The sequence below is a fragment of the Tachysurus vachellii genome, chromosome 20 (assembly GCF_030014155.1).
Source record: "Tachysurus vachellii isolate PV-2020 chromosome 20, HZAU_Pvac_v1, whole genome shotgun sequence".
In the NCBI taxonomy this organism is placed as follows: Eukaryota; Metazoa; Chordata; class Actinopteri; order Siluriformes; family Bagridae; genus Tachysurus; species Tachysurus vachellii.
Genome location: NC_083479.1, coordinates 10,272,374 through 10,299,418, shown reverse-complemented (window position 1 = coordinate 10,299,418; position 27,045 = coordinate 10,272,374). Strand labels below are relative to the sequence as shown.

General features: G+C 35.4%; 2 protein-coding genes across 4 annotated transcripts; both read left to right on the top strand.

Moving 5' to 3' along the window:
• Positions 1–6,480: 6,480 nt before the first annotated feature.
• On the top strand, positions 6,481–15,106 carry zpld1a (zona pellucida-like domain containing 1a). 3 transcript variants are annotated; one of them, XR_009650127.1, is made up of 12 exons: positions 6,486–8,996; positions 9,390–9,503; positions 9,671–9,891; positions 10,489–10,670; positions 11,695–11,767; positions 12,278–12,375; positions 12,986–13,066; positions 13,207–13,378; positions 13,523–13,625; positions 13,749–13,778; positions 14,006–14,247; positions 14,840–15,106. XR_009650127.1 is itself a non-coding variant. In XM_060896442.1 (11 exons), the coding sequence occupies exons 2-11, from the start codon at positions 9,398–9,400 to the stop codon at positions 14,179–14,181; spliced, it is 1,242 nt and encodes a 413-aa protein (XP_060752425.1). In that variant the 5' UTR covers positions 6,486–8,996; positions 9,390–9,397; the 3' UTR covers positions 14,182–15,106. The 3 variants fall into 3 exon arrangements, 1 of the variants encoding a protein (XP_060752425.1); XR_009650128.1 differs by lacking the exon at positions 14,840–15,106 and having other exon boundaries at positions 6,481–8,996; positions 13,207–13,424; positions 14,006–14,116; XM_060896442.1 differs by having other exon boundaries at positions 14,006–15,106.
• Positions 15,107–20,994: 5,888 nt separating this feature from the next.
• si:ch211-103f14.3 (zona pellucida-like domain-containing protein 1) lies at positions 20,995–26,251 on the top strand. The gene is made up of 11 exons (XM_060896263.1): positions 20,995–21,052; positions 21,165–21,281; positions 21,486–21,706; positions 22,907–23,091; positions 23,371–23,443; positions 23,604–23,701; positions 23,814–23,894; positions 24,939–25,107; positions 25,320–25,434; positions 25,581–25,610; positions 25,826–26,251. Exons 2-11 carry the CDS (start codon positions 21,191–21,193, stop codon positions 25,972–25,974), a joined length of 1,212 nt encoding a protein of 403 aa, XP_060752246.1. The 5' UTR covers positions 20,995–21,052; positions 21,165–21,190; the 3' UTR covers positions 25,975–26,251.
• Positions 26,252–27,045: the final 794 nt, after the last annotated feature.

Sequence of the window (27,045 nt, the reverse complement as noted above, 5' to 3'; positions counted from 1 at the left end):
AGGACAACCGACTGGAAGAAATGTAGAAGCATCCACTAACTCTGTGTAGACAAATAGGTAAATAATCATTATAATTTCACCCCACATGTCCGTCCTGTTCTGTTTTTAGCCATAGTAACCATGCAAACTTCTCGAAGCAGACATGTTTGTACTTGGAGCTTTATATTGAGACTGATTTTATCTTGGATACGTGATAGCAACTGGCTGACAAATAGTGTGTGACTACGTTTTTGTGGCCTGGGATTATTATAAAATGAGAATCAATGAAAGTCTTACACTGTTGTTATTACTGTACCCTATTCACTCCTATTGTGGTTTCTTGGCATGATGTTGTAACAACCCATAATAACCTCAATGGATCACTTTCCTTATTGAGTTTTTAGATTTTTTTTTTTTTTACCTTTGGAATATAAAGAAAAGAAAAAAAAATAGCAGCAGTGAAATAGCAAAGCACAATCTGACTTTTTAACATCACAGTGTCAAGCACATAGACAAAAAGATGTATGTATATATAATTCTGTTATTCACCAGTGTAGTAAACTGAATTTAGAATAAAGTCTTCATGTACCTATTATGAGATGGGGAAAATGTCCCGACTACCCATATCAGTGATGTGGCATTTAAAAAGCTCTATTCAGTATCTATACTCTTTATCAGCCTCTTTTCAACATTCAACATTCAACATCTCAAACTTTATCTAACATATTAATCATATCCTCACTAACATTTACTTCTTTTATTCTCAGCAAAACCTGGCAACAGTGAATTATGTCAGTATAGTAACCAAACAAAATCTAGATTTGTTGACAAAAAAAAAAACATATTGAATAAAATATCATGATTTTGTCTTTCTATTTTTTTTTTTTTACCTCCCTCAAGTTCTAATAATATACTGTATTCATGTATTATAACTGTTTCCCATGGAGTTAGCAGAAAGGTCTGATTTGTGAATGGAGGGTGGCGCCAGGAAAAGTGAGTGGAAAGATCAACACCTGTGTGGAATTGCTTAATTCAACATCTATTCTGTGTCTCAGCGAGTGCCAACAAAGAACATGTGAGGAAAGCCGAGTGCCGTGAGAGGGACAGTTGAGCATCTCAGAGCCGTGTGTTTGTGCTTGTGTGAAAAGGTGAAGGAAAAGGTAGTAAAAAACAAAAACAAAAATCTGTCTGAGGAGAAGCCTGCCTCTTGTCTCCTCATTCCTGACACATCCCAGGAAATTGCCACACCAGTGTTGAAGCTTGGGATGTTCAGGAAGATTTGCCATCATGGAATTCTCGCCATTTGTTGAGATTTTCAAAGCCCAGGCCTGCATTTACAAGATGCATATCCAAGCCTTCAGTTTGTTTACAAAGCCGGACCTTCTCCAGGCATTTTGACTGATGACTGAGAGGCATTTGCTGAGATATTTGCGCATGCTAGAAAAACATGGGGCTGGTCAGCGTCACAGTAGGTGGTCTATCTGCTGCCACTACTGTCAGAGAAATCCCAGCATGTGGCTTAACAATTTCTAATCATGTCACCTCTGTACAATACAGACAGTGCTTCTGCTTGCTGATGCTTAATGATGCTCAGTGACATCTGCCCAAATACTCACAGATACCCGTTGATTGTGAGTGCTGGCAGAGGAGTGAGGCACCAAAGGATGGAGTCAACCTAGTGGTGCTGGTGCAGTTCATTGCCCAACTACTGCACGGTACAGGAGACTGAATACAGGGTTGCTACACAAGTTGATGCTGGCAATGTGAAAATCCTGAGATTTGCAGTATTAATGACATGTGATGGAGATGGGGGTCTTGGCCCTGATCCCTTATGTGCAGCAGGCAACATTATACTGATGCAGGACACTTAAATTCAAGAGAAAATGACTCAACTACTGGCCCTGTAGTGCTGTTGGGAAATGTTATTCCAAGTGTCTTATCTTAATCCTATGGTGGCACTTAGGGCAGAATAAGACCCCGAATTGTCACACGGACCATTGGTTGGGCATTTGCTGCAATGTTTGCAGCTTGTCTGTGGCATGTTGGAAATGTCCACTGGTGAATCTGCCGGTCACCCTTTCCATTAATCAAGTTCCCCTTCCAAAAAATTTGTATGGACCATGCTAAGCCATTATAGAACATTCTGAATGAGGGTATTGCTTTGTGTTAGTTTAGTGGACAACGAAATGTAATACCAAGCAGCAATGCCTTTCAACAGTCTCTCAAATCCAGATCCTGACAAAGATCATGATTGACTAGAGAATGCCCTTTTTGTCACATACCCATCATGAACAGACAAATCATTGGTAGCAAATTGATTTGCTCCAGCATTTACCCTCCATAGACATTTTTAAACGAATGATTAAAAATATAATCATAATGCCAAAGGCCCAGCAGTGATGAACTACACAATTGGTTAATCCCTCAATTTTACTAGATGCTGGATGTGATGAAGGGATAATAGGAGCTCCACTTGACCCCTATGTCCCCTGGCAAAATGTCAGATTCCACTCCGTTTGGTTACAATTTGTAAACCTTCCTTTTGGTTTATTTCAAGCCCCAGCTCAGCTATGTTCCCACGATTCATGGATAGAATGCTCCACCCACATGCTGCTTATGCGACTGCGTATCTAGTTGACATCATTATTTAAACTAATGATTGTCAGCTGCAAATGCAGCAAATGAATCATCAGGGTCATTCAGATGAGAATCTCACAGCAAACCCTAAGAATAATACAATTAAGTGGGTGGATGAAACGTATCTGGGATTTACCTACAGGATTGGGCCTTCACCCTCTGTTCGGACCATGTCCTGCTCAACTGGCTCCATCGTAACCCTGGTCTCTGGCAATTAAACTATTTAATTTGAGGTGGTCCAAAGACTGGAGGCACAAATGGCTGTGGCAGATTTCCTCTCAGCAAGTGTGGGAGTCCTTGACAGACTATGGCTTCCCAGCCTGAGTTGGGCAGTGGGGGGTATATGGAAGCTGGGGCGTGGTCGAACGCAAGTTTGTGAATGGAGGCTGGAGTCAGGAAAAGTAAGAGGTAAGGATCTACAGCTGTATAGGATTCCAATAAAGTGTTTTCTGTGTTTCAGCAGCAAGGATAAAGTGAGCATAGACAAGTGCCACTAGAGGGATGCTTAAAGTCAAGGAGATGGAAAGGAAAAGTCATAAATCAGATGTCATAAAATAGACTTCCAAAAATTTCTATTTTCTTTTTTAAAAGCTACTGAAGATTTCTGCATAGAACTGTACCTGTTCCTTTTTTGGTTCTGTCCAACTTGTTACCTTAGAGAGAGAAGTGGTATAAGCCTCATGCCTATAGGGGGCTTATGTTTTTCAAATAGATATGCAAAAAGCACATTGTTTGGTAATGTTAGTTAGGGGCCTCTCTGAGGTGTAAAAGAAAAGAAATTGCAATTTACCCCCAAAAAAATGTATAAATTACTTGTATAAATGTCAAAAGAACACAAATAAAAGTCAAAAGAACACAAATAAATAAATCCAAGCTAGCAGGTTTGGTACAACACTAAAAGAAAACTTCAAAATACAAAATACAAAACATGGCAAGAAATTCATCATATTTAACTGGGCTTATTCAGTTTGATCATTTTCTTGATTCCACGTGTTGATGTATTTAAAATGAAAAGCATTACTGTACTGTACTGAATAGCTAGTATCTAGAGTTAGAAGTGTTAGACACACACATGATAAGTTGCACGTTAATGTTTACTAGCTATGCCAACATTAGCCTGTTAACTAAAATCACTGCTCTGGTGGTTGAAACATCAGTCACTTTTCAGATTATCTTTGTACCTTTGTGAAACATCAATCACCTTATCAGAACAATTACAAGAAACTCAGACAATCAAGAACAATTAAAAACTGAATTTAAAGGTACCTAATCTCCCAGGTCATGTTTAAACTCGCTCATGTTGACAGCTAACAAACATTTTAGGGCTAAAATAAGCAGATAGTTTGTAACAGTTATTTTTCTTTTTATTGTTTTATGGTTATTCTAGTTTATTATTTATTTAACACTCTTTTTCCTCAACCAAGATCAAATATTAATTCTGTATTACAGATAAAAAAAAAAAAGATTGGTGTAGGTGGGAAGCTCCTGAACAATGTTGTTTCTTAAGGCCTCCAAAAGTCTGTTTTTACTCGTGTCTGTATTGTGTCTTGCTTCTCTATCAAATTTACTATATAGTATAGAAATATAATCTTGCCCTTTGGATCAGATTGCCACTATTGAGCAGCATGATGTGCTCTTTTCAAAATAATCTCCGTTAACTACAAAAGACTTCTGTCTTTGTAGACCAAAAGGCATTATATTGCTTTAAGGGCATTATAAAAAAGTCACATTGTTCTTTCACAATTCTATGCGCAACATTAGAATGGATAATACTGTCAAGCTAAGATCCTGTTACTGTTCGGATATGATTAAAGTTGTCTGTGGTAACTCTAGAGACCTGTTTTCCATCAATAAATAAGTTACAAAAGCCCAACATCTTCTTTCATTTATTATAAAAACCAAATAATTTTATTAAAATTAGGGCATTTTATCATTGTTAAGTTGTACTATATTGTCAACTGCACTGCCCTCCTCATCTTTTGTCAGTCTCCTAACCACAGGCTTCAGCATGATTACACACAAACAAAGCAAAAATGGAAGTAGCTTCATGTCCAGTTCAAGTGACAAGTACAATTAGGGAACATCTGCTTATTACACAAATGCTTTCATACAGTAGACTAACAACTGAACTGAAATTATTTATATCAAATAAAGTAATACACATTTAGTTTAAAACTACAGTTCTTTAGCATCATAGCTATTATATAGATTTTAATGGTCATATATTATATACATATCCAAAAAATGTATTGTAATTACAAAAAAATCATGCTTCTTTTGTGCTTTTCACTGTTTCTGCATCTTCCATCAGGTGATAGCATTTAAAATTTGCAAAATATGAAAATTAGATATGATTAATTCTACATTATTATCATCCGCTGTTGTTCTTTCAGTTTGGCATGTTGGTCTGCCTACATGTAAGGAAATATCACCTCTTTTCTGGTAACAAGACAGTGTTACTTCACTACTAATACCATACAGTATATAAATAAATAGGATTAGCAATTAGTCACTTTCACCACATATGAGTTTATGCACTCTGTTTGCCTTTCCATGGAGATTAAAAAAATTGCACACTAAAATAACACAAGGTTAATGGGCACATTACTGAATAATGGCTTATTTTTTTGTATATGGTAACAACTGGGAAAACAACAACAAGATCTATGGATAGGTTTACCTTATTATCATAAGACCTGTTCTGCCATTTTTGTAACCTCTAAACGCTACATTTACTGACTTATTATTTGATAAAATGTGGAAAATGGGCATGTTGTTTGTTGTTTTGTAGTTTGTTACTGTATTATTACCATGCCATTGCTACAGTGGCACTTAAGGGCACCTTTATAAAAAAGAAACCCTCAGGAACCCAGTTATAACCACCCCACCACCACACCAGCCGTACCCTTTACCCCCATACACAGATCTTTTCAATTTTGAACTTAAACTTAGGCTAATTGTTTCCTCCCAATTGTTTATAAGCACAATATAACGACGTTCTCCTTACATTTTATTAGGATATGTGAAATATTAATGTTAGTCAGCATTTAAATGAGCTTTAGGTAACTAGTTGTTTTAGATGGAGCATTGACTTTAAAAGTTTGATCGTGAGAACAAGTAATATATTAACGGTGCAATAAGTTTTTTAATTATTTCTTGAGCAGAATTGAAAACACAACATTATTAGACTCGGTGTTTCTCTCAGAAGACCTCTCTGTCCTAATGCTGCCTAGTTCAAGTCTTCCTATATTGATTCTAGCACACTGGAGCTTGTAAATATTGTGAGATTCAAAGCCTGCATTATTGGTCCCATAAACCTAGCTCTTAGAAATACCTACATGCCATTTGCTGATGCATTTCTCCTATCAGTAATGAGAAGGCTCCCTTATTCAAAATGCAGGTTTTATGTTTGTTGCCAAGAAGCCAGGATGCCTGGCAACACTACTATGGTATGATTAAGAAAAAATATTCTAATATATTGCTAGAATAAAACCTCGTTTACTTCGATATGAAGTAGCAAATGAATTCTATGGAAATAAATCTACTGCTTAGAACTGTGAAAAAAATAAGTATCCCAAAATGCAAAACATTTTACAGCTTTTGACTAATGCCCTTATCCAAAGTCAGCTAGGTCAGAGACTAAAAATAGCATTAGTCTAAACGCTATGTAGGGGAGGTTAGTATTGTATGAAAAATCAAGACAAGGATTAAAAACTCAAGAAGAAAAAAATAATAAACCCAAAGTGTTCCTGCGATGGGTTGGCACTCCGTCCAGGGTGTATCCTGCCTTGATGCCCGATGACGCCTGAGATAGGCACAGGCTCCCCGTGACCCGAGGTAGTTCGGATAAGCGGTAGAAAATGAATGAATGAATGAATGAACTGTTTGAAGTGTTAATTTAAGTACTTTAGTTATTAGGCTTAGTCTGAAGTCAGCCAGTAACTCAATATCTTTGCACATGACATCTTTGCACAATTCATTGCAATACCTTATATAACTGCTGCTATTATATTAACTGTTTATTCCAGCACCTTTACACATGTGCTATAAAATATCCAGTATATACACTGGTCAGCGCTGCTTTTGTGTATTGTCTTGTAGTGTTTTGTATTGTTTGTTTGCACTGTCTTTTGTCTCGCACTGTTTGCACCAGGTGGCACAGATGCACTTTACAGTGTCTAGGACTAACTTTCTCTAAATCCTTAGCTCTGTGTTGTTCTATGTAGCACCATGGTCCTGGAGAAACGTTGTCTCGTTTCACTATGTACTGCGTCAGATATATATGGTTGAAATGACAATAAAAGCTTCTTGACTTGACTCTTGATTTGATTAGCCAGGGGAGTCATGTTGAGCAACAAAAGCAGATGGGCTACAAAAGCAGAATACTACATTAGGTTCCACACTGGTAATTCAAGAATGAGAGCCTGAATCTACAGTGTGCAATCGCACCATCTTGGACAGTTAAAGGTCAAAAAATAAAACGCAATATTTCTCCGAATTGTGGTTCCAATGAGCAGGACTTATGGGGCTCATATTAAATTGACATTATTATTATTATTATTATTATTATTATTATTATTATTATTATTATTATTATTATTATTATTATTATTTGAACCAGGTTTAAACCAGCAACAATAAACTCTGCTTATTTACCATTAGAGACAAGCTCAGAATCATTTACACTTGCACTAACAGCATCTCGTTTATTTTGTTATTATATTTGTTGTGAGATTGTGTGTAAAAAGGTGAAAAATATTAATAGGCATTCTTTATTAATAATTATTTTTATTTATGAAATAATAAACACATATTTCTTATTTATAGGTGTAAAAATATCCGAGTTTCTTGAAAGAAGCACAAGTAATTCTGTTATTGTTCATTTAGTTTTCAATTTTTATTTACATCCAGGTATTTCAGAATAACAATAAGAAGAAAATATCAATTTCTTGTAAATTCCGCTCAAGGTATTTATGGTTGACAAATCGAGGGGACCTCAGAATAGAGTCTAAGCCTGGCCCTTTAGTATACCATGGATGAATATTATTGCTTTGTACTGATAAAAAGCACATCAAGAATATAGCATGATACATGTGGCCTAACATTAGGTGAGATAAATGTGTGAAAAATGAAAGATGACATTTGCTGGAGCTGCATAAATGGAGATGGTTATCTCATAGAAAGTCCAAGCTGAGGGAAATAAAGCCTAATCTGTCCTCTGTGACTAAGCTAAAATGGGCATGGATTAAGGAATTAAGGAGGCCAGTGCCTATAAGATCCAGTGAACTTTTGTATATCTATGTATTTCAAACCTGCAATTGATGAAAGCAAATATTAAGGCTTGAGCTTAGCCCAAGAACTGATCTTCTCTTATATGATCTTCACAGAACATATAATAGGCTTGATTGTCCAGATAAAATGTGATTATCATTTCCATCCTTTTAGCTGTTATTAATTATTTCACTCAAGTCACTTTTACTTAACTTTTTCTTTATAAACTCTTTCAGGGAATCATTTTCACGCTCCTGAAAGTTTCATTACTCATAATCCACTTATATTGAAAAATATTGAACAGTAATGTTTTCTTGAAGTGATTTTGCTAAGCTATGATCTACTGTAATATTAGACACTGAGGAGGAATATAAGCCAGGAACATTGTCACAAAAGAGGGTCATGCAGTGCATGAGAATATGATGTTCAAAAGTGGGGATGATGTAAAAACATAACTCTGTCTTTTGGTCTATTATCACAATGGCCTTTAAAATACAGTAGGGATGAAGCCTCCAGCTGGTGTACAGAACTAGGAGAAGGAGACTAGAGAGAGTGGGAGGGCATGGACAAACAGGTGGGATAACGACCTCGACAGCCATCATGTGAGGTGACTGGGGAAGTGCTGACTGAGGCAACCTGAAACAAAGTCTCCAAAGTGGCCAGACTATCCTGGACTTGGGTTGGCTCATGCTGGCACACAAAAAGGCCATCTCAGTCAGCGGTCCACTCAATCGATGAAAAGATAATTCCCCCCGCGCAGACCTCATGCAATGCTGGGGCCCGTTTGCAGACCCTGACAGAGAGAGATCAAGCAGAAAGGATATGAGTGGGAAACTTCAAAACCCGCTCATGTTTCTGGGTCCGTGAAAGGATTTGTATAACACATTCACTTTTTGATGGACTTTCCCATGTTTCCCTGGACAGCCCTTTTTGTGGATGTGTTTGAATAAAGTTTCTCTTATGTTTTATCTTTTTTTTTTTTTTGAGAAAGTAAACGCTATGTGTGAGCTTGTTTTGCAGCAATGCTGGCCAATGCGAGGTCAGTCAGTCTCATGCAGCAAGTGGAAGCATATGGAGTACCGCTGACTCCTCGGCTGCCAGGGAATCGGGTGAGTACCAGGGTGAATTGCATTGCAATGAAGGTTTATACTGAACTGGTTGATATTTCTAGACAAGCTATATATTTCATTGCAGTTACAAAATATTAAGCATTACAATAATGTGACAATTTTTAATACTTGTATATTTCATGTAATTACAGACTGTGAATGCTGTAAAAATGATTTGGTTCACTTATTTCATGAACATTCTGTATTAGAAGGTAGATTGTGTGAAGCAAGAACATAAGGATTTTTGGCATGTTTATTTTTTCTAGATAGGCATTTTGATGCAAATATGAGATAATGAAATAGCTTTCAGGAATGAAAAAAATATTCTTTTGTTGTTCTCGTCTTTTGTTTTCAGAGAGTTAAAAGGAAGTGCTAACAAGTTGTTTTTCTCAGGTGCTGACATGGAACATATAGGTTTGATTCTTTTTCTGTTATCTAAATTATTAATAATTAGAGCACAGTTCAATGGATACAACTGTGATGCCAACTTTCATAGCCGTTTTCCTGGTGAGTATGTCAAAAAGTCACCAACCTGTTACAGTTTTTGTGAATCTTAAGTATATAATAATGAAACAATGTATTGCAGCTAACTCTATTAAGTCCACTCACCTGTTAATAAATTGCATTGAAATGAACTGAACTTCTGTTTTTTTTTCTTCTTTTGTTTATTATAGCTGAGCGGGACATCAGCGTGTACTGTGGAGTACAAACCATCACTCTTAAGATTAACTTCTGCCCGGTGCTTTTCTCTGGCTACATTGACACTGACTTAGCCCTAAATGGGCGCCATGGTGATGCCCATTGCCGAGGGTTCATTAACAACAACACCTTTCCTACAGTAGTGTTATTCAGCATCAGCCTTAGCACATTGGAGGCCTGTGGCAACTTGCTAGTGGTATGATATTGGTCTTTCAACAGCAGCTAATCTAGTTTTTCATTTGACTGTTGACTTAAAAACAGCAATCTAGTGCAGGCTTCCCAGTAGTGATATACAGAGGCGAGCGTGAGGGACTGTTGAGTAGGATTATTTAGTGTGTAAAATCCGAACGTTTCTCAAAAATAATAGTCTATTTGAGAATTTAGATAAGAATTGATGGAACTACTCAGGGTGTGCTTATCAAAAATGATTCTGCTTACCATTCTGAAACTCAGTTAAGAGTCAACCAAGTTTTGGTTATATACTGAAAATCATACAAATAAGTATGTTCTTTGTTGGACAGGAATGATATCCAGAAGATATCGGCATAAATATGCTTGGATATATTGTTAAACATTGTTAAAATGTTTCATCGTTCTTATAACTGACACTACACTATCCATATACTGTAAATGGCACTATATAAATGCTGTTCAGATTGTATCATCACACTAAACTAAGTGATAAGTAACACTTGTTTGGTAAAAGCTGTGATTCAGAGATTAGTGCTGTGTGGTGCAAAAGCTTCTCGTAGGATGTAGGAAGCAGCTGATGTGTGTGTGTGTGTGTTTACAGGTATCCAAAGCACAGGGTCCCAATGCGTATGGGAACCTTTCATTGGTGCAGATTGGGAATATATCAGGGTACATTGACACACCTGACCCTCCTACTGTCATCAGCTACCTGCCTGGACTCCTCTATAAGTTCAGCTGCAGCTATCCACTGGAGTACCTAGTGAACAACACTCAGCTGGCTTCGTAAGTGCTTCTATTTATCAATCCCACTTACAGTGTTTGTAATACACTCTGATACAGCATAACATCCTGGCAAGGTTATATATGGGTACCATTATTTTTGCATGACCACATAGTGCATTCTTTATACAAAAAAGGTTTTCTAAAGCATCCAGTCAGCTTGAGTCAATATGTCTAATGGTTAACTTTGTGAATCTTTATGGCAAGACATCACCATGCCTTGATCACAGCATGATAAGCATCAAATAAACATTAGCAAATCCTAGATAATTATGTGCAGAGGCAATTCTAAAGACTGCAAACACTCCCTAACCACACTGCTCTCTTCATTATTTATTTACGCATTTTCAACACATTTTTGAATTTGCCTGAAGTCCCTCATTCGGGTCACAGTTTTCATGGCAAATTGGACTAGTTTTGGAACATGGAACATTACAACCGTAAAACAAAATACCTGCTATCAAAGCATTAGATGTAAGCATGAAAAAAATATCTGTGACAGACATGATCTTGCTTTATATCAAACAACTGGAATTAAATCTAATCAGTTTCCACAATGATAGGTAAACAAACATAAAGTAAGTGCAGACAGTGTTATACAGAACCTCGAAGGAGGATTATGGAATGAATAACAGCTGTACCAAGAGATGATATAACAGTGTATGACAGATACTGCAGATCGGAAATGTTTATACACCGCAGTGACCTTGTTTCCAAATGCAGTGACAGAAAAAGTTGCTTATTCAGCATGGGTAGAAAAATGTTTTTCCTATGCATCATTTTTTTGGGCAGGTTCTGGTATTTTTTATGTTTTTTGAGATGCCTTCTATTATGTAAAAGTTTTTTTTTAAGTTCATTTAACTTCATTTAAGTTTTTATTGACAAGACAAATAAACAATTACACACACACATAGACAACATTGTGTGCAGTAAAACAGAGGATTTAGTCAGAAAAGAATAATTTCTATTACTGTTATTATGTTCCCATTATTGCTATTATAAGTCTGGTCATTTTTTTTTCTGAAAGGTCTGCCGCAGCGATTTCAGTAAAGGACAGCAATGGTACATTTGTAAGCACACTGAACTTACTGCTATACAATGTAAGTATCCACTCTTTCTCATGCGTGATTTGTTTTTTTGTGTGAATTGTTTTCTTTTTTTTTTTTTTTTTTTTTTTACAAGATGTGTTGATCTGAAACTCTGCAGTTTCTTTAGACCAGGGTTTACTAACCTTATCCACAAAGGGTCGGTGTGGCTGCAGGTTTTGATTCCAGCCAAACGGAAACCACACCTAAGAGTTGTTTGAAGATGAAAATCAACTGATGAAAGAAGTGGAATCAGGTGTAGCTTCGGCTTGGGTAGAAAGAAAACCTGCATCCTTGCTGGAGCCTTTGTAGAGATTGGTGGTTCTTGGTGTTGAATATCTGTTTCTGTGTATGAGATCTGTTTCTATATATAAGATATAGACAATAAACAATAGAGTATATCACTAGGGTTCAAAATAATAAATAACATAAAATGTGGTAGCTCCATGAGAATAGTTTTTTAAATTTTGTCATTTTTAATTAGACGTAATTGTATTTGTAGCCATGTTTTTCTTGTTTTTGTAGGACTCCACATACGTTCAGCATCTGGCAATCCCAATGGAAGGCCTCACTCTGAAAACTCGTGTGTTTGCTGCGGTCAAAGCCACAAACTTGGACAGGAGGTTAATTAAACAGTCTTCATAAAAATACAAAATAAAATATGTTCATAACTAATTAAACCCTACTGGCATAGTTTTTATAACGGAATTAAGGGTATCACTTACAGAGTCACTTTTTTCCCCCTCCTCTTTTTATCTATTGTCTATTTCTATTCTCTTTTACTTTGGATAGATTTCTTTTCTCTCCTCCTCTTTTTCTACCTTTCAATCAATAAGATAGTGTCTCACATTGTCCTTTATTTTCCCCGAAGAATTTCTCTTCGTTCCATTTTCCTAATCTTCTCTCACATTTCTTTGTGCTCATCACTTTACCTTGCTTTCTGCTTTAATCCTTTCAACCCCCATTTGTCTCGGGCAAGTAAAATAAAAGGTAAACAGGTCCATAACAGTGTGTGTCAGCTAGATGTCACTTGTGTAATTAATTAATGTCTTACTGAGCAAAAAAAGAAAACATAACCATGTGAAGTAATTTAATACTGGCCTTTCTTGGAATTGGAATTTGGAAAGTTTTCACAGAAAAGAAAAGATCTATGTCACTTTCCATGTCTTAGTCTTTTTTGTGTGGGGGTTATGTGTGTTAATGAATGTATCCCATGCTTACAATCCTGTCTAGGTGGAATGTGCTGATGGATTACTGTTACACCACTCCATCTGGGAATCCTAATGACAAGCTCCGATACGATCTTTTCGTTGGGTAATTACGTGTCCTATGTCATCTCCTGAACAGAAGTGTGCTTGTTAGCATTTATACTTGTGGTTTTGTGAATATGATAGTGTGGATATAGTAAGCTGAAGCTGAAAATCTCACATCCCACTTCTGGTCCTCTGGGGAAGGTGTGACAAGGACCCTCAGACAACAGTGTTTGAAAATGGAAAAAGTCAGATGGGACGTTTCTCCTTTGAGGTATTCCGCTTCGTCAAGCACAAGAATCAGAAGATGTCCACTGTCTTCCTGCATTGTGTGACCAAGCTGTGCCGCTCAGACGACTGCCCAATGCTTGTGCCGGTGACACATTTTAGTTCGGCACAATATGTGCTAATCACCTTAAAATGTAACAACTGCGATCAGCTGAAACAAAACAAAAAGAATTATGTAATGTCAGCTGGAAGAGTGTAGGGAAAGGATAACTAACACCTTGCTTTGAAACAGATTTGTGGAATGCGTAAGAAACGGGATGTTCCAGAGAGTTCGGAGTCTCATGCAGTATCGGGAAATGCTGTTATAACTGCAGGACCCATTATCACTAGGAGTGGTAAGAAATCCTTACCATATCTTTTTAGACACATTCGGTCTGCATAACCGCGCGCACACTAATCAGAGAAATTTAATTTGCAAAGCATATACCATATAATATTTCTCTCTGTACCTTCTATAGATGAAACCCCAACCAACAACTCTCAGCTGGGTAAGTTCTTCTTTTCAATTAATTTCAACTAAGCTAGAACATTGATGAAGGATAAGCGGGTCTTTACACACTCTTTGTGTAAACGAGAGGTTCTTAAAAAGCACCTATGAGAAATATGAAGAGCCTGATACAAACGGAGCAGAAAATTTAACAATGAATACAGGCAGAAAGCATATGCTTAAAAGGAATGGCAGATTTGCAGAAGTGCGTGTGTGTGTGTGTTTCAGCCCCGCTAAACAGTAGTCCATTCAAGATGACCTCTGTAACGAGTGCTCTCATATCTGGCATTATCATCCTGGCTGTAATGAGCATGTGCTTCTTTATCTTCTCTCTGACGCTCTTGAAGGGGAAACGCCCACCTCCAACGCCACTGGCTGGGGCTCACAATCCAGCTTTCAGTTAAATAAACAGACACAGATACACACACCAGCTTACTGGTGCATTCTGTGGGAATGTTGCATTTAAGTTGGTAAATATGATGAATTTTGGTTAATATTATTAAACATATGTCTCATATGGAAATTTATCACGATAGTTTTTGTGATTTTTGACTAAATAATAATGACAGGCTTTTGTTAGGAGCAGACACTATCTATAGTCATAAACATTATACAGAGATTATACAGAATATATAATATAGAACCAACATAAACAATGCATTTTGAACAGCCACATACTGTAGCTAAAAATGCATACAGTTGGACAAAATTTCACCCCATAGAGCAATCCAATCTAAAAGCTCCCCAGGTAAGATATTTACACCACTATTAGGATACATATTTACCTATAAAACTAGTCAATGTAGTAAACATTTACGTGTAGTGCACAACGATTCCAGTGAAACAGCACATTTTAGACAAACGTGCTTCATCAGCTGTGTAAGCAATGTACACTGCAGTTATGTCTGGGATTCTGTCAATAAAACTATAGTCTAAAAAATCTATAGTCATATACTATTGTATAGCATAATCTGAAATAGAGAACAGGTTTGAATGATACGAATCATATTTGTTGTACATTTGTTTAAATCAGTAAGCAAACCTACAGCTCTGTTTATACAGGTATTTAAGTAACAGCGTGGATCCAAATCTGTGAGAGTGAATCTTAACTTAAAGTCAATACCTCAGTCTCTCACCATCTGATTGCAGGGTGTAGGATCTATTACATTTCCGTGCATAGACACAGGTACATTTTACACTTCATTTATCACATTGTGCCACAACTATTAGGCTGCAATAAAGTCAAAGTGCAAGATATAAGGAAGAGGGAAAGAGGGACTAGGTATAACACATCATGAAGGAGACTTGCAGCCTGATTGATGTGGTTGCCATGAATAACAATGTTACTATATATATATATATATATATATATATATATATATATATATATATATATATATATATATATATATATATAATTTTATTCAATTGTACCTTTCTTTATTTATTAGTTCCTCTCTTTTTATTTCATAATTATTCTGATTTTAGTGTCTAGAACTTTTATTACTATTTTTTAATGCTAATGACAAATGCATTTTTCTCACTTTTACCATTCCTTCTGTAATAAATTTCTAAATGTATGGTTTTACAATGTTACAATAAACTAAAATGTTCATTTGAATGTATTTTTCAAAGGATTTTTTGGTTTTATGTGTTATTACATATGCATTTTTATGAACAATCTAGAATCAGCTTATCCTTAATGTAAAGTTAAAACTCAATATGACAATGTTAGGGAAAGGTTTGTAGAAAATAATGAACATCTTGGTCAATGTTTGAGTAAAAAAACATGCAAATGCATGAATATTACCATATTCGTTTATGGACAAAGTGACATCTAATTCAAATAATGCATGAATAATGATTATTCAAGTACATGTTCAGAATTTCCAACGGAACAAAATGATTGCACTTCTATGACAGATGGCAAAAAAGCAATTTCCTTGCACCTCGAGTTGTCCAAAAGCCTTGTCTTTCGGATTATTAAAGTCGGGTAATAATAGGTAATAAGTCAGGGACGGCACTGAAAGTCACACTGCTGTGAAGCTGAAAAAGAAGCTGTTTGGTGAAAGCAGACAATATTATATTACTTCACACATAAATAGCAAAGGTCATTTAATGTTTTTGGATTAATGCTTTCAGCGGTTTATTTTTCAGCATAAACAGTGACACAGATTTTATAAATTTTGTTACAGTCTACAAAGTACATGTTACTTAGTTATAGGAACCTAGGCTGATATTTCAACAGTGAGCTCCTGTGATATAGTGTGATGAATTAATCTTTTCACATTTCAGAATGAATGGAAAATAGCTTTACAGTATATATCGTACAGTACGTAGTGAAATGAGAAATAAAAAAATACCAGAGCTATTTAATGTTTTATGGAAGCACTTGTGTGTTTTTGGTGTATGCAATTATGAAGAAATATTTCTCACAGTATATATAGTAAGCATAAAAGGTCATTCATCTTCAGTGGATATTCTATATGGTGATTTTCATGATACTCACAGCAGGGTTGTACTTCAGTTGAAGTATCAGAGTAAGAAAGAGATTTTAGAAAGCAACATCATTTCTCCTCACTTGCTGTAGGCGACATGGGTACTTATTTAAACCAGTTTCAGCCATATTTAAGGAAAGTGAGAAAGTGAAGTGGGACTGAAGGTGTAATTTCAGTACCCCGGACAGCAGCCATTGGTCTTTTTTGTCACTGGATTTATGCTGTGTTTCCAACCAGAAAAAGCCAAAAGAAAATGCCACGTCAACTTGAAATTCCTACACGTCTTCAAGTTCCTTCCAAGTTCCTACAGAGTTTTGTCAAATCAAAATGACTTGTTATTAAATAAGTCTTACTCTATTTAGTAGTGTATGTTTTAACAAACAGATATATTTGCTTGTGAAACCTATGACACTTTATGGATTGCTGTTTGAGGAGAAAAATATACATAAAAATATATAGCTTGTTGCTACCAGAAGACAAACATGGTGGACATGCATTTTTTTTTTTTACTCTTTGTGTGTTAAATTCTCCAGGGATGACAATGATGCCATTTTGACTGTATAGTGAACTATACTAATACTTTATGTATGTATGTATGTATGTATGTATGTTTGTATGTATGTACTGTATACTGACCCAAAACAAATACTAAGATATACAGTGTAATTCATTCAGATACAAAGAAAAAAGAGGAAAAAAGTGCTGCTGTGTTTACTGTTGATGTGGTGAGTAGTCAGCATTGAGGAAAAGTTGAAATTGGGATTGAAACAGAATTTTTTAGTTGAATATACTATAACCTAACATAACCTAACATTGCTGCGGATATTTCCACATGCAACTTTAACTATTTTGACCTCTTCTGCCTGTCTATGGACATTTCTATGTCTACCTGCCCTAGGAATTATTAAATAAACACTCTCAGGCAAAACGACTAAGCTGTACCTTTCTTGTTCCTGGGGATCTCGCCTCAATGGTTCAGCTTTTGTACACTGTAATGCGAATGTTTTGCACTTTTAAAGTGAAGGTTTTCCCAAAAATCAATATTTCATCTTTAATTAATACTTCAAAGATAGACTACATGCATGCAAAAGACACACTACTGACAAGTAAAGTACATTATGAAGCTCTGCATGGCTATGCCATTAATAGAGCAACAGCTAATTATTAACTTGAAGTGAAGTAATATGCCAGTCCTAATGCACACTACTGAGTGTATTTGTATGGTGTACTGAAATCTGCTATAACATCAAAATCTATCTTTAGGCAGCTACCCTGAACTGGCACTGATCTGTCTCCTGCTCCTGTACTGCTAAATAATTAACATTACATTGTAATTACTGGGATCTGATGTCACATCATCATGGAAGTTGACAGTAAATGCATTGTGATTTGCCTGTGTACCAGACACGTTCATGGCCCAGTGTGAACTGAAGAGATATTGATCACAGTGTGATTAAATGTGATGTGCTCTGCTTTCTTGCTTAGTTGCCATACTCATAAAACTGTCAGAAACAACTAGACCTACACCAAGGTTTATTCATCTGAACCAAAATGGAGCATGTGAGTCTTGGATTTAGTTCTGAGATGCAAAAAAAAGAGAGAGAGAGAGCGAAACAAATCTCATTAATCAAAAATAGACTAATTTACTTGCTTAAATAAAGCTCATAGATCATGTTCATTTTTTGTCTTTTACCTACCCTTGCATCACAATAAAAGATTAATCTAGTGGTGAATCATTAACTGGGAAGAAAAAAGTTGATACGATGAACTGTGAATTTTAGTAGGTTAATTATGACTTTTTTGTACGGAACAACTGCCATAGTGAAATCTTGGTTAACCCTAAATATTTGTTGTTGCTACTGGAGACACAGTCTCATGTGTCTTATGTTAAAAATGTAGAATGGGCCACGCCTATGGGTTTCCCTCATATGAGATTACACAAACCCCAACACTCTGACGTCAGTGTCTATACACAACATTCTAAGAAGGACAAAATAATCCCCAGGAGTATACAGGCCAGGCATATGAACAGCACAAATAAATTATTATTGGCAGAGATGCAATGAAACCTGCTGTTCTGGAGTCTTTATATGAAAAGAAAGAGATGCTATTCAATAACAGTGTTGTGAATATGGTGAAAAATATTCATTAATAATAATAATAATAATAATAATAATAATAATAATAATAATAATAATAATAATAATAATGTCAATTTAATAACCTTTATTTTCTATAGTGCCTTTAAAAGTACATCTCAAAGCGCTTTACAAAAGTAATATGTAGGTATGTCAGTCTATTTGTTAAAACATAAATGCAGTAACCTAAATATTATGAGCAATGACCAATAAGAAATAAGCAAACAGTATAGAAATAAGAAATATTCTATTTATTTTCTTTATACAATATAATGTATTTGGATAGAATAGCATACCTGCCGTGTTGTCTCAACAAATCTAAAATACACTAACTGAACTACATGTTTACTACGAACAAAGGATAATTAATCATACACAAACTGTACAGCATATGGTATATATAAATATTATATAAGTATATAAATATTCTATTTTCTCATGTATAAAACACAAATTAAAAAATAGGACCAGTATGTTCTCTCTCTCTCTCTCTAAATACTAAAATAGTAGCAGCAAGTGACTTTTCTACAGATTTCAGAAAATACTAATATTATGTGACATATACTTCAAGCTTGGTCCAACTTTTTCTTTGCTACCAAAATTATATGGAATAACTAGAATATGGGTGGGGCACGGTGGCTTATTGTGTGGTAGTGTGTGATTGTGTGAGTGAATGAGAGTGTGTGTGTGCCCTGCGATGGGTTGGCACTCCATCCAGGGTGTATCCTGCCTTGATGCCCGATGAAGCCTGAGATAGGCACAGGCTCCCCGTGACCCGAGGTAGTTCGGATAAGCGGTAGAAAATGAATGAATGAATGAACTAGAATATGGGTCACAAATTAGTAAAGTGCTTCTAATTAGTGACACTACCTTAGATTGTGTGAACTATTAAATCATCTTGAAACAATTTTGAGATAACTTTTGCTTTGTGACATTATCAGGCAAGAAGTAACCAACTGAAGATAGTAAATTATTGCCATAAAGGGAGGTGCACGATCAGCAACAATACTCAACAACACATATAGTCTGTGGCATTCAAGCAATGATTGATTGTTATCAATAGGCCCAAAGTGTGCCAAGAAAAGCATTACACCATTATACCACCTCCACCAGCCTGGACTGATGACACAATGTAGGTTTGGTCTATAGATTCTTGGTGTTAGTGCCAAATTCTGACTCTACCATATGTGTGCCTCAGCAGAAATTGAGATTCATCAGACCAGGCTACTTTTTTCAGAGTCCAGTCTATTCTGATGCTAGAAATTTTGCATTTTGCATGATTTTATGCATTGCACTGCTGCCACACTATTGACTGATTAGATAACTGCATAAATGAGGAGGTGTACTAGTGTTCCTAATAAAGTGTTCAGTGAATGTATGTTGGCAATTATACAATAATAAAATCATACAATAATAAGACGTGAATTATGATTTTTGATTTATGACCTGTAGTAAATAACAAGGTCATTATTTATTGTTTATCAAAAGAAATTAAGCATTTATTAGCAATTTTTTAATAACTGATAAGTTATGAACCAATATAAGGGTTTATGAATATAAATATTTAATTTATTGTAATGAACAAAGAATATGTGTTCCTTAAATCAAAGTGTTTACATTAGTTCCCTGCTTGAGGCAGTGCTTTAATGGAGTTTATGTAATGTATACGAGTGAATGTTCTACTTATTTATTTTACAACTACAGGCTCACTGTGCAATGTGTGTCAAAAGGAAATATCATTTACCAATTTATTTTTTTATTCTGTCTAGTGAGAGGCCTGAGGATAAGAAGATAGAAATCCAATAATTGGGTTAAATTGGTGTATAAACTTTCGTGTAATTAAAACACGAAACTTGACTCTGTAAAACTGTCACAAAATATAAGAAAATAATTTAGCCTTCAGACATCTGATGTGTATTCAACATGTTGTCATAGAAATAACAACAACATTTAGACAGGATGTACTGTTACTTGAACATGTGCAAAAAATGTTTTTTTATTAAAATGTGTTTTTTTAATGAGTTTTTATTGATTCATGGGAAAACGCATGATGCAGATATCAGGTTGAAGATCATTACCGCAAATATGTGACTTATGTCCAGTCTACTTTTTTTTATTTCTATTTAAATATCAAGGATAGTGTTACTTCTTCTGGTACTTTAACTTCGGATTAGTATATTATGTGTTCCAAGGATCTTCTATCAGTCAAGATAAAGGCTCTTGACATATTGTTCAATGTTAACTATCCTGAAAAGGCCCTTCAAAGCATTGTCTTCAACACCTGGGGCTCACGACATACTTCATGAACTTTTCTATTGTTGTGTGAAGAGATTCTGTATTTAAAAGGACACACAAAGAAAGCAGGTCATTGAAAGTTGTATATCTTTGTGTACCATTTTAGGCGTGTCATTTCACTCAGAGATGGTTCCACAGCACAAAGTATTCACATAAAGGCTATTCTCAAATGCTAGACACAGGGGACAGAGAAAATTGCTCTGACCTTATTTTGGTCCAATCCAGCTAAAGAACATGCCTTATAAAAATGCACCATTAAGCTCCCCTAAGCATTAAGTCAGAGAACATCCAACCAAAGTTGAGAGTATTCAACCAAAGTGCAAAGTTGAAGTGTCTGATACAAGGTGCGTACTTGTGCTCTGGATCTGTCATTGGGACGTATCTTCTTCAGTATGCTTTATAGTAAACTTCTGGAGGTTGCAGTGTTTGACTTGAATATGTATTCCTTGTGCACAGGTTTGAGCGCAACCAAGAAGTGAAAAATGTTTCTCCAGCTTTACCTCCTCTTCATCACGGTGGCTGCTGTTAGTAGTCAGACAACACTGAATTGTGCCGGCTTCCTCAGATTACCAGGTAACTTTTTATGACTATGATTCTTTTGATGTTTTTTTATTGTCAGTATCCATAATATATGTGTAATGCTTTGTAAAAATTTACCACAGTATCAAACATTTGTTTTTTTTTATAATTACCTGCATAAGAAATTCTATAATAATCAGACAACATAAGCAAAACTGGAAACTGCATTTTCAAATCAAACTTCTCTTCCTTCTTTAGACTCCAATGACATCGCTGTTGATTGTGGAACAAGCTCCATTAGTCTAACCATACAGATCTGCCCAGCTATCTATGCCGGCTACAACGAGACGTCACTTTTTCTCAACAGCATTACTAATGACCCAAACTGCAAAGGCACATTGGATAATACAGTTGTTCCCCCTTTGCTACGCTTCACCTTTCCCATTGGTACAAACAACAGCTGTGGCAGCAACCTCAATGTAAGAAAATGGCTCTTTTTCACACAACACTACAACACAATACATAAGGATGAGCATCACTTACAGCTGTTATATGGAGTGGCTCAATAATCGATTCATATGCAATTACTATAAATTTAATTAAAGAGTTTGTCTCTATAAATTTACAAACCAAACAATTCATATGCTAATAAAGCGCTGCATTACAGAAACATTCTAATGTTCAAAAAATCTAATTAAAAAATGTTCCTAATGGTTTTCTTTTGATAGGCAACAGTAGCATAATCCTGTTACTTATATATTTACGGCACGCTGACAGACACAAAATAGATATCATTTGTAAATCTTATGTAAAATTATGTAGTTCTGGCTTTCATGAGTTATTACAGCTAGACAAATGATGGCTTCGATATCATTCATTGTGGACTATATAGCAAATGGGGAGGCATTTCAGCTTAACCATAACTTAAATTTGTGGCTGTGCATTCATGAATTGGTTGCTAGGTGACAAAAATATTATCCACTAGATTACTATTTCATAACCTGAGGTATAATGTTTAATCAGGATCAAACTAAATATGACACATTATTTGGAATGAATAGCTAATGTGTTCTAAACAGAGACAAATAAGATATAGGTCAAGATTGAGATCCTACTGGGTGCAACAAAAAAAACACAAGAAAGGGAGGTTTTTACTTTCATGTGGCTGAGAGGTCAGATATGAAGCTCACAGGACAAAGAAAGACCCTATTCATTAACATGAATGTGAATCATGCATTTATAGAGATGCATTTACAGTGTTCATTCGCACATCCTTCGGAAATGCCTAGTCAGTGTCAGAGTGGTTTAAAAGCTTGATAATATTTTGGCAAACAGAACAAAAAAGGTATCTCTAAACAGATACAGTTTGATATATACCCCTAATGTGTAAGATATTATTCCTAACTTAACATATGATTTTCATCTGTAATATGAATTCATGAAAAACCCTCTTAGTAGATTTTAACTTAGGGCATTTTCTGCAATGCTGAATTTTTTTGTAATGCAGTTCCAGGTATAGATGAGGTTCACAACTGTGATACCCTGCGTATGATCACATTGAATTGTTATTGTATTTAATATTTTGCAATAATATTAACACAGATTATCACCAGTCTTTTTTAATTAGTCAGTCATTGCTACATCTTGTCTATCATCTTTGGATCTACTCTGCTCCCCAGACCACTAGTGCAGCAGGCACCGGAATATTTGCAGACTTTTCCAACATTCAGTCACTAAATATCAGTGGCATGGTGCGTTCCTATGACACTTCAATGAGTGTGGTGACCTACAACACTGACCTGAAATACTTTTATTCGTGTGCCTATCCTTTGGAGTACCTGATCAATAACACAAGACTTGATGTGTAGGTATTTCCTTTAGTTAATAGATACATCAACATGGTTTGTGTATTCATGTTTCTTTTACTAGACTAGTATACAGGATACAACAGTCATAGATGAATGTCTCCTGTAAGATCACTGATATAGTGGTGATCTCTGAGCAACCTCTTCACATCTGTTTTAGATATAAAATACTAAAATGCTATTGAAAATTCGTTTCACGAATAAATATTATAGTTGTCATAATCAATAAGCCAGACTCTGTATTTGCTAATAATAATACAAACCTTCTCTACACACAGGTCATCTTCTGCCATTGCTGTGAAGGACAGAAATGGGAGTTTCATCAGCACACTCAGCCTCAAGCTGTTCAGCGTAAGGCAGCACTATATCTTTGCATATCAGCAAGTTTGCTACAAGGAACTGTAATATAATGAATGCATTACAGTGACTTACCTGTGTATAGGAAACTTTCTTGTTTACTTGTTTTTAAAACTATGAAAACTTCAAATACTGATCATCTTCTTATTTTTAGGATGCAAATTATTCCACGCCTCTAGTAATTCCCACTCAGGGAATTCAACTGAAGTCAAATGTGTTTGTTATGGTCCAAGCCACCAACCTCACTTCTCAGTAAGAGATATTTTATAACGTTATATATATTGAATATTGCGTCTGACTCCTCTTTAAATGCCTTATTGTTAACAGACTAAGTTTAGTAGTGAAGATGATTCTGTCACTATAGGTACTACGTGCTGCTGGACAGGTGCTATGCTTCTGTGTCCCGTTACCCAACCAGCGCTACCTACTATAACCTATTTGTTGGGTAGGTTCTCCCAATTTCACAATTATACCACTCCGTACATGTGGTAGGTTTTTCCACTGAAAAGATTTCTATAAGTTATATAGAGTATCAACAAAATTCAACAAATGAATAGATTGTATTAAACTGCCTAGCATAGGTTTTCACTATCTTGAATTGTTCCACAGTTTGTACTGTGTTACAACCTGGAAAAAATATAGATTTCTTTGAGATAATGTGTCATGAATCTGCACAGAATAGGACATGATTTTGAACGGGTGGTGGTGAGGCATCAGTGTAGTTTGCAAAATGATTTACAAATCAAATCAAAGTGTTTTTCACTAAATTAGCTCTGCTGCAACCATCAGAAGTCACATAATTAGTTAAATGGAGTCCACTGGGTGCAACGAGTTCAGAACAAATTTCCAGAAAAAATATCAATCAGGGTTTGTTTATAAAAAAAAAAGGCCACACTTTGAACAATCCAATGAATGACTAAATAGGGCATTAGTCACAGAAGAAACCACTTCATTTCATTTCGGGCAATCTTTTGTAGATTTATGACATATAATCCCAATTAATTTGGATTCCATGCTACAAAATGTGGAAGAGTACACGGGGGAAGTTGGAATGGGATCATAATGAATAATTCTGCAATGCAATGTATATTTCGCATAGTCAATATTAAAATAGTGTGTTCTACAGATTCTAGAGCTTTAAGAAGAACTGCAAACTAGGCTGTATTTTGAGATATGGCCCTTTACCTCTTAAAATCTCTTTGGAAATACCTGATTGTAGCATCAAACATAATTAGTTCTGTTTTTGTTAAAGCCTTGCGATCAATAAATTTCAAGTAATCCCAGAAATTATTCTAAATTATTGTAATCAAAGCTAATTCTTAAATTGTTAGCAATTTAGGGACAACTTAACAAATTAGCACATTCATAAAAGACAATTTCATATAATCCATAGTACATAAACTTTAATTGGAATCTAATGTAGTTTTTATTTATTATTCACTTCAGTCATTATTTTGCATTAATATACACTGTGTTTAATGTTCAACAGGTGCACAAAGGATCAGATGACCAATGTCACGGAGAACGGTATGAGTCAGACCGCTCGCTTTTACTTCCCAGCCTTCCGATTTACAGAGCAACAAAACCAAACTGTCTCTAGCTATTACCTGCACTGCATCACAAGGCTGTGTGAGAGCTCAGCCTGTGTTAACTTTAGGGTGAGTATCGATATTCTGCTTTGGCAAAAATATTAATAAAAAAAAAAAACAGATCTATGTACTGTATGTGAAGGCCAGCGATACTCACAAACGAAACATGTGAACTGCTGTCCTAGGATAATGTCTGTCCATGTGACAGCACAAGTTTCCTTTAAGTACAAAAACTTGTCTACACATACACTTATGTTTCTTGTTCTTTTGTTGTGCATCAGACATGTGCTGCAGGCAGAAGGAGAAGAGATTTGCATCCTACAGCTTTACCCCAAGATGGAATCACAGACCCCACTGTTCTCACCTCACCCGCCATCATTACCAAATCTGACATCAGTATGAGCTTCAAATTTTACACACACACACACACACACACACACACACACACACACACACACACACACACACACAGACATACACACAAACACACACACTGTAAAATTGTTTGTATATCAATCTGACTTCTTATTGTTTCGTTGCAGACGCGGCCTCAGGAACAAAAGATGTGCAAGGTAATGAAACGCTACATGAATTTAACAGACAGGATTCTTTGCTAATGTTGTATACAACCACTGCCGCTGCTGTGTTTATCCATATATTGTTAAACATAATATATAACAGATAAATGTCTTTATTTTATGAAAGAGAGTGTTTTTCTAAATATATTTCTTTGTATTAAATCTTCAAGCTGTCAGAATAATTTTCTTTATGTCATCTCTCTTAACAGTATCATCCAGTAAAGCTGCTTCAGACTCCTCTGTAGGCCTGGGTGTGACTGTAGGCATACTGGCATTTGCCTGTGTTGGAATTATAGTTATAGGTGCTATATTCTACAAGAAGCTCATGATTTCTGGGGTCTCCAAAATCCTTCGTTAAATGGACTGAAGTGATCTTTCTCCAGAACTCTAACTGTATCTTCTGTTATTCCTGCTCACATTTCCTTAATGCAATTTTCTTTTATATTTTGAGAAAAGAAAAATAACTCTGCACAATGGATATAATTTAGCATAGCACTAAATTAGAAGTTATTTCAATTTACACACATTGTTTTGTTTATTGAAACAAAGCCATTTTGTAAAACGTATGGACAACGCCTAATATAAAACAACACATTACTGTATAAAACCTACACATAAACGTAAATCAAAGCTATGTGACAGGATTTTTTTTTTCCGAGAAAGAACATTAATGTCTCTGGCTTATTATATAAAAATGCACTTGCACATTGTAAAGGATCTTTGTTATGTTTCTAATTATACACTGTTGTCTTAATTGTTAATGTATATGAGTGATTTTTTTAATTGATGCATGCAACATAAATAAAGATAATCTAAAGCAACTAATTATTGTAAAGGCTTGTACAATTGCTGTTTCACTTTTGTTAAACTGCAGACTTTAATCAGGTTTTAAACAAAGGGGTAAAGCTTGTAAATGATATTTGTAATATTTCTGTCTTCATGTTAGTAGAAAAGTGCTTCAGATTCTACAACTAATTAATCAACTAGATGTTTGCATAACTATAACTATAGTCATGCCCATAAATAAACTTCTGTTATAAAAGAAGCTACATAAAGAACAACTATTATATATATTTGGGCTTAATGTGATTGGTAAACACTTCCAAAAATCGAATTAGTTCATTTGCTGGATACAATGATACTTCCATTTCATTTTGAATGTTGGTTGACTTTTTGGAAAAATGGTTACATATGGAAATCTATTGCATTTTTTTTGTTTTGTTTCATTTTTGTTATCTAAGATCATTTAATTTTTTTATGGAAGTTGCTGAGGACCACACAGTTGTTATTGAGACACTGCTATATAAGAAGACAGAACTGAAGGAGGATGTACTTGCTTTTTCCTATGACAGTAAACCTTTCAAACTTTCAATTATTTAATCTATTATTTAAAGTATCTTGTATTGATGTATAAACAAACAGAAGGGCA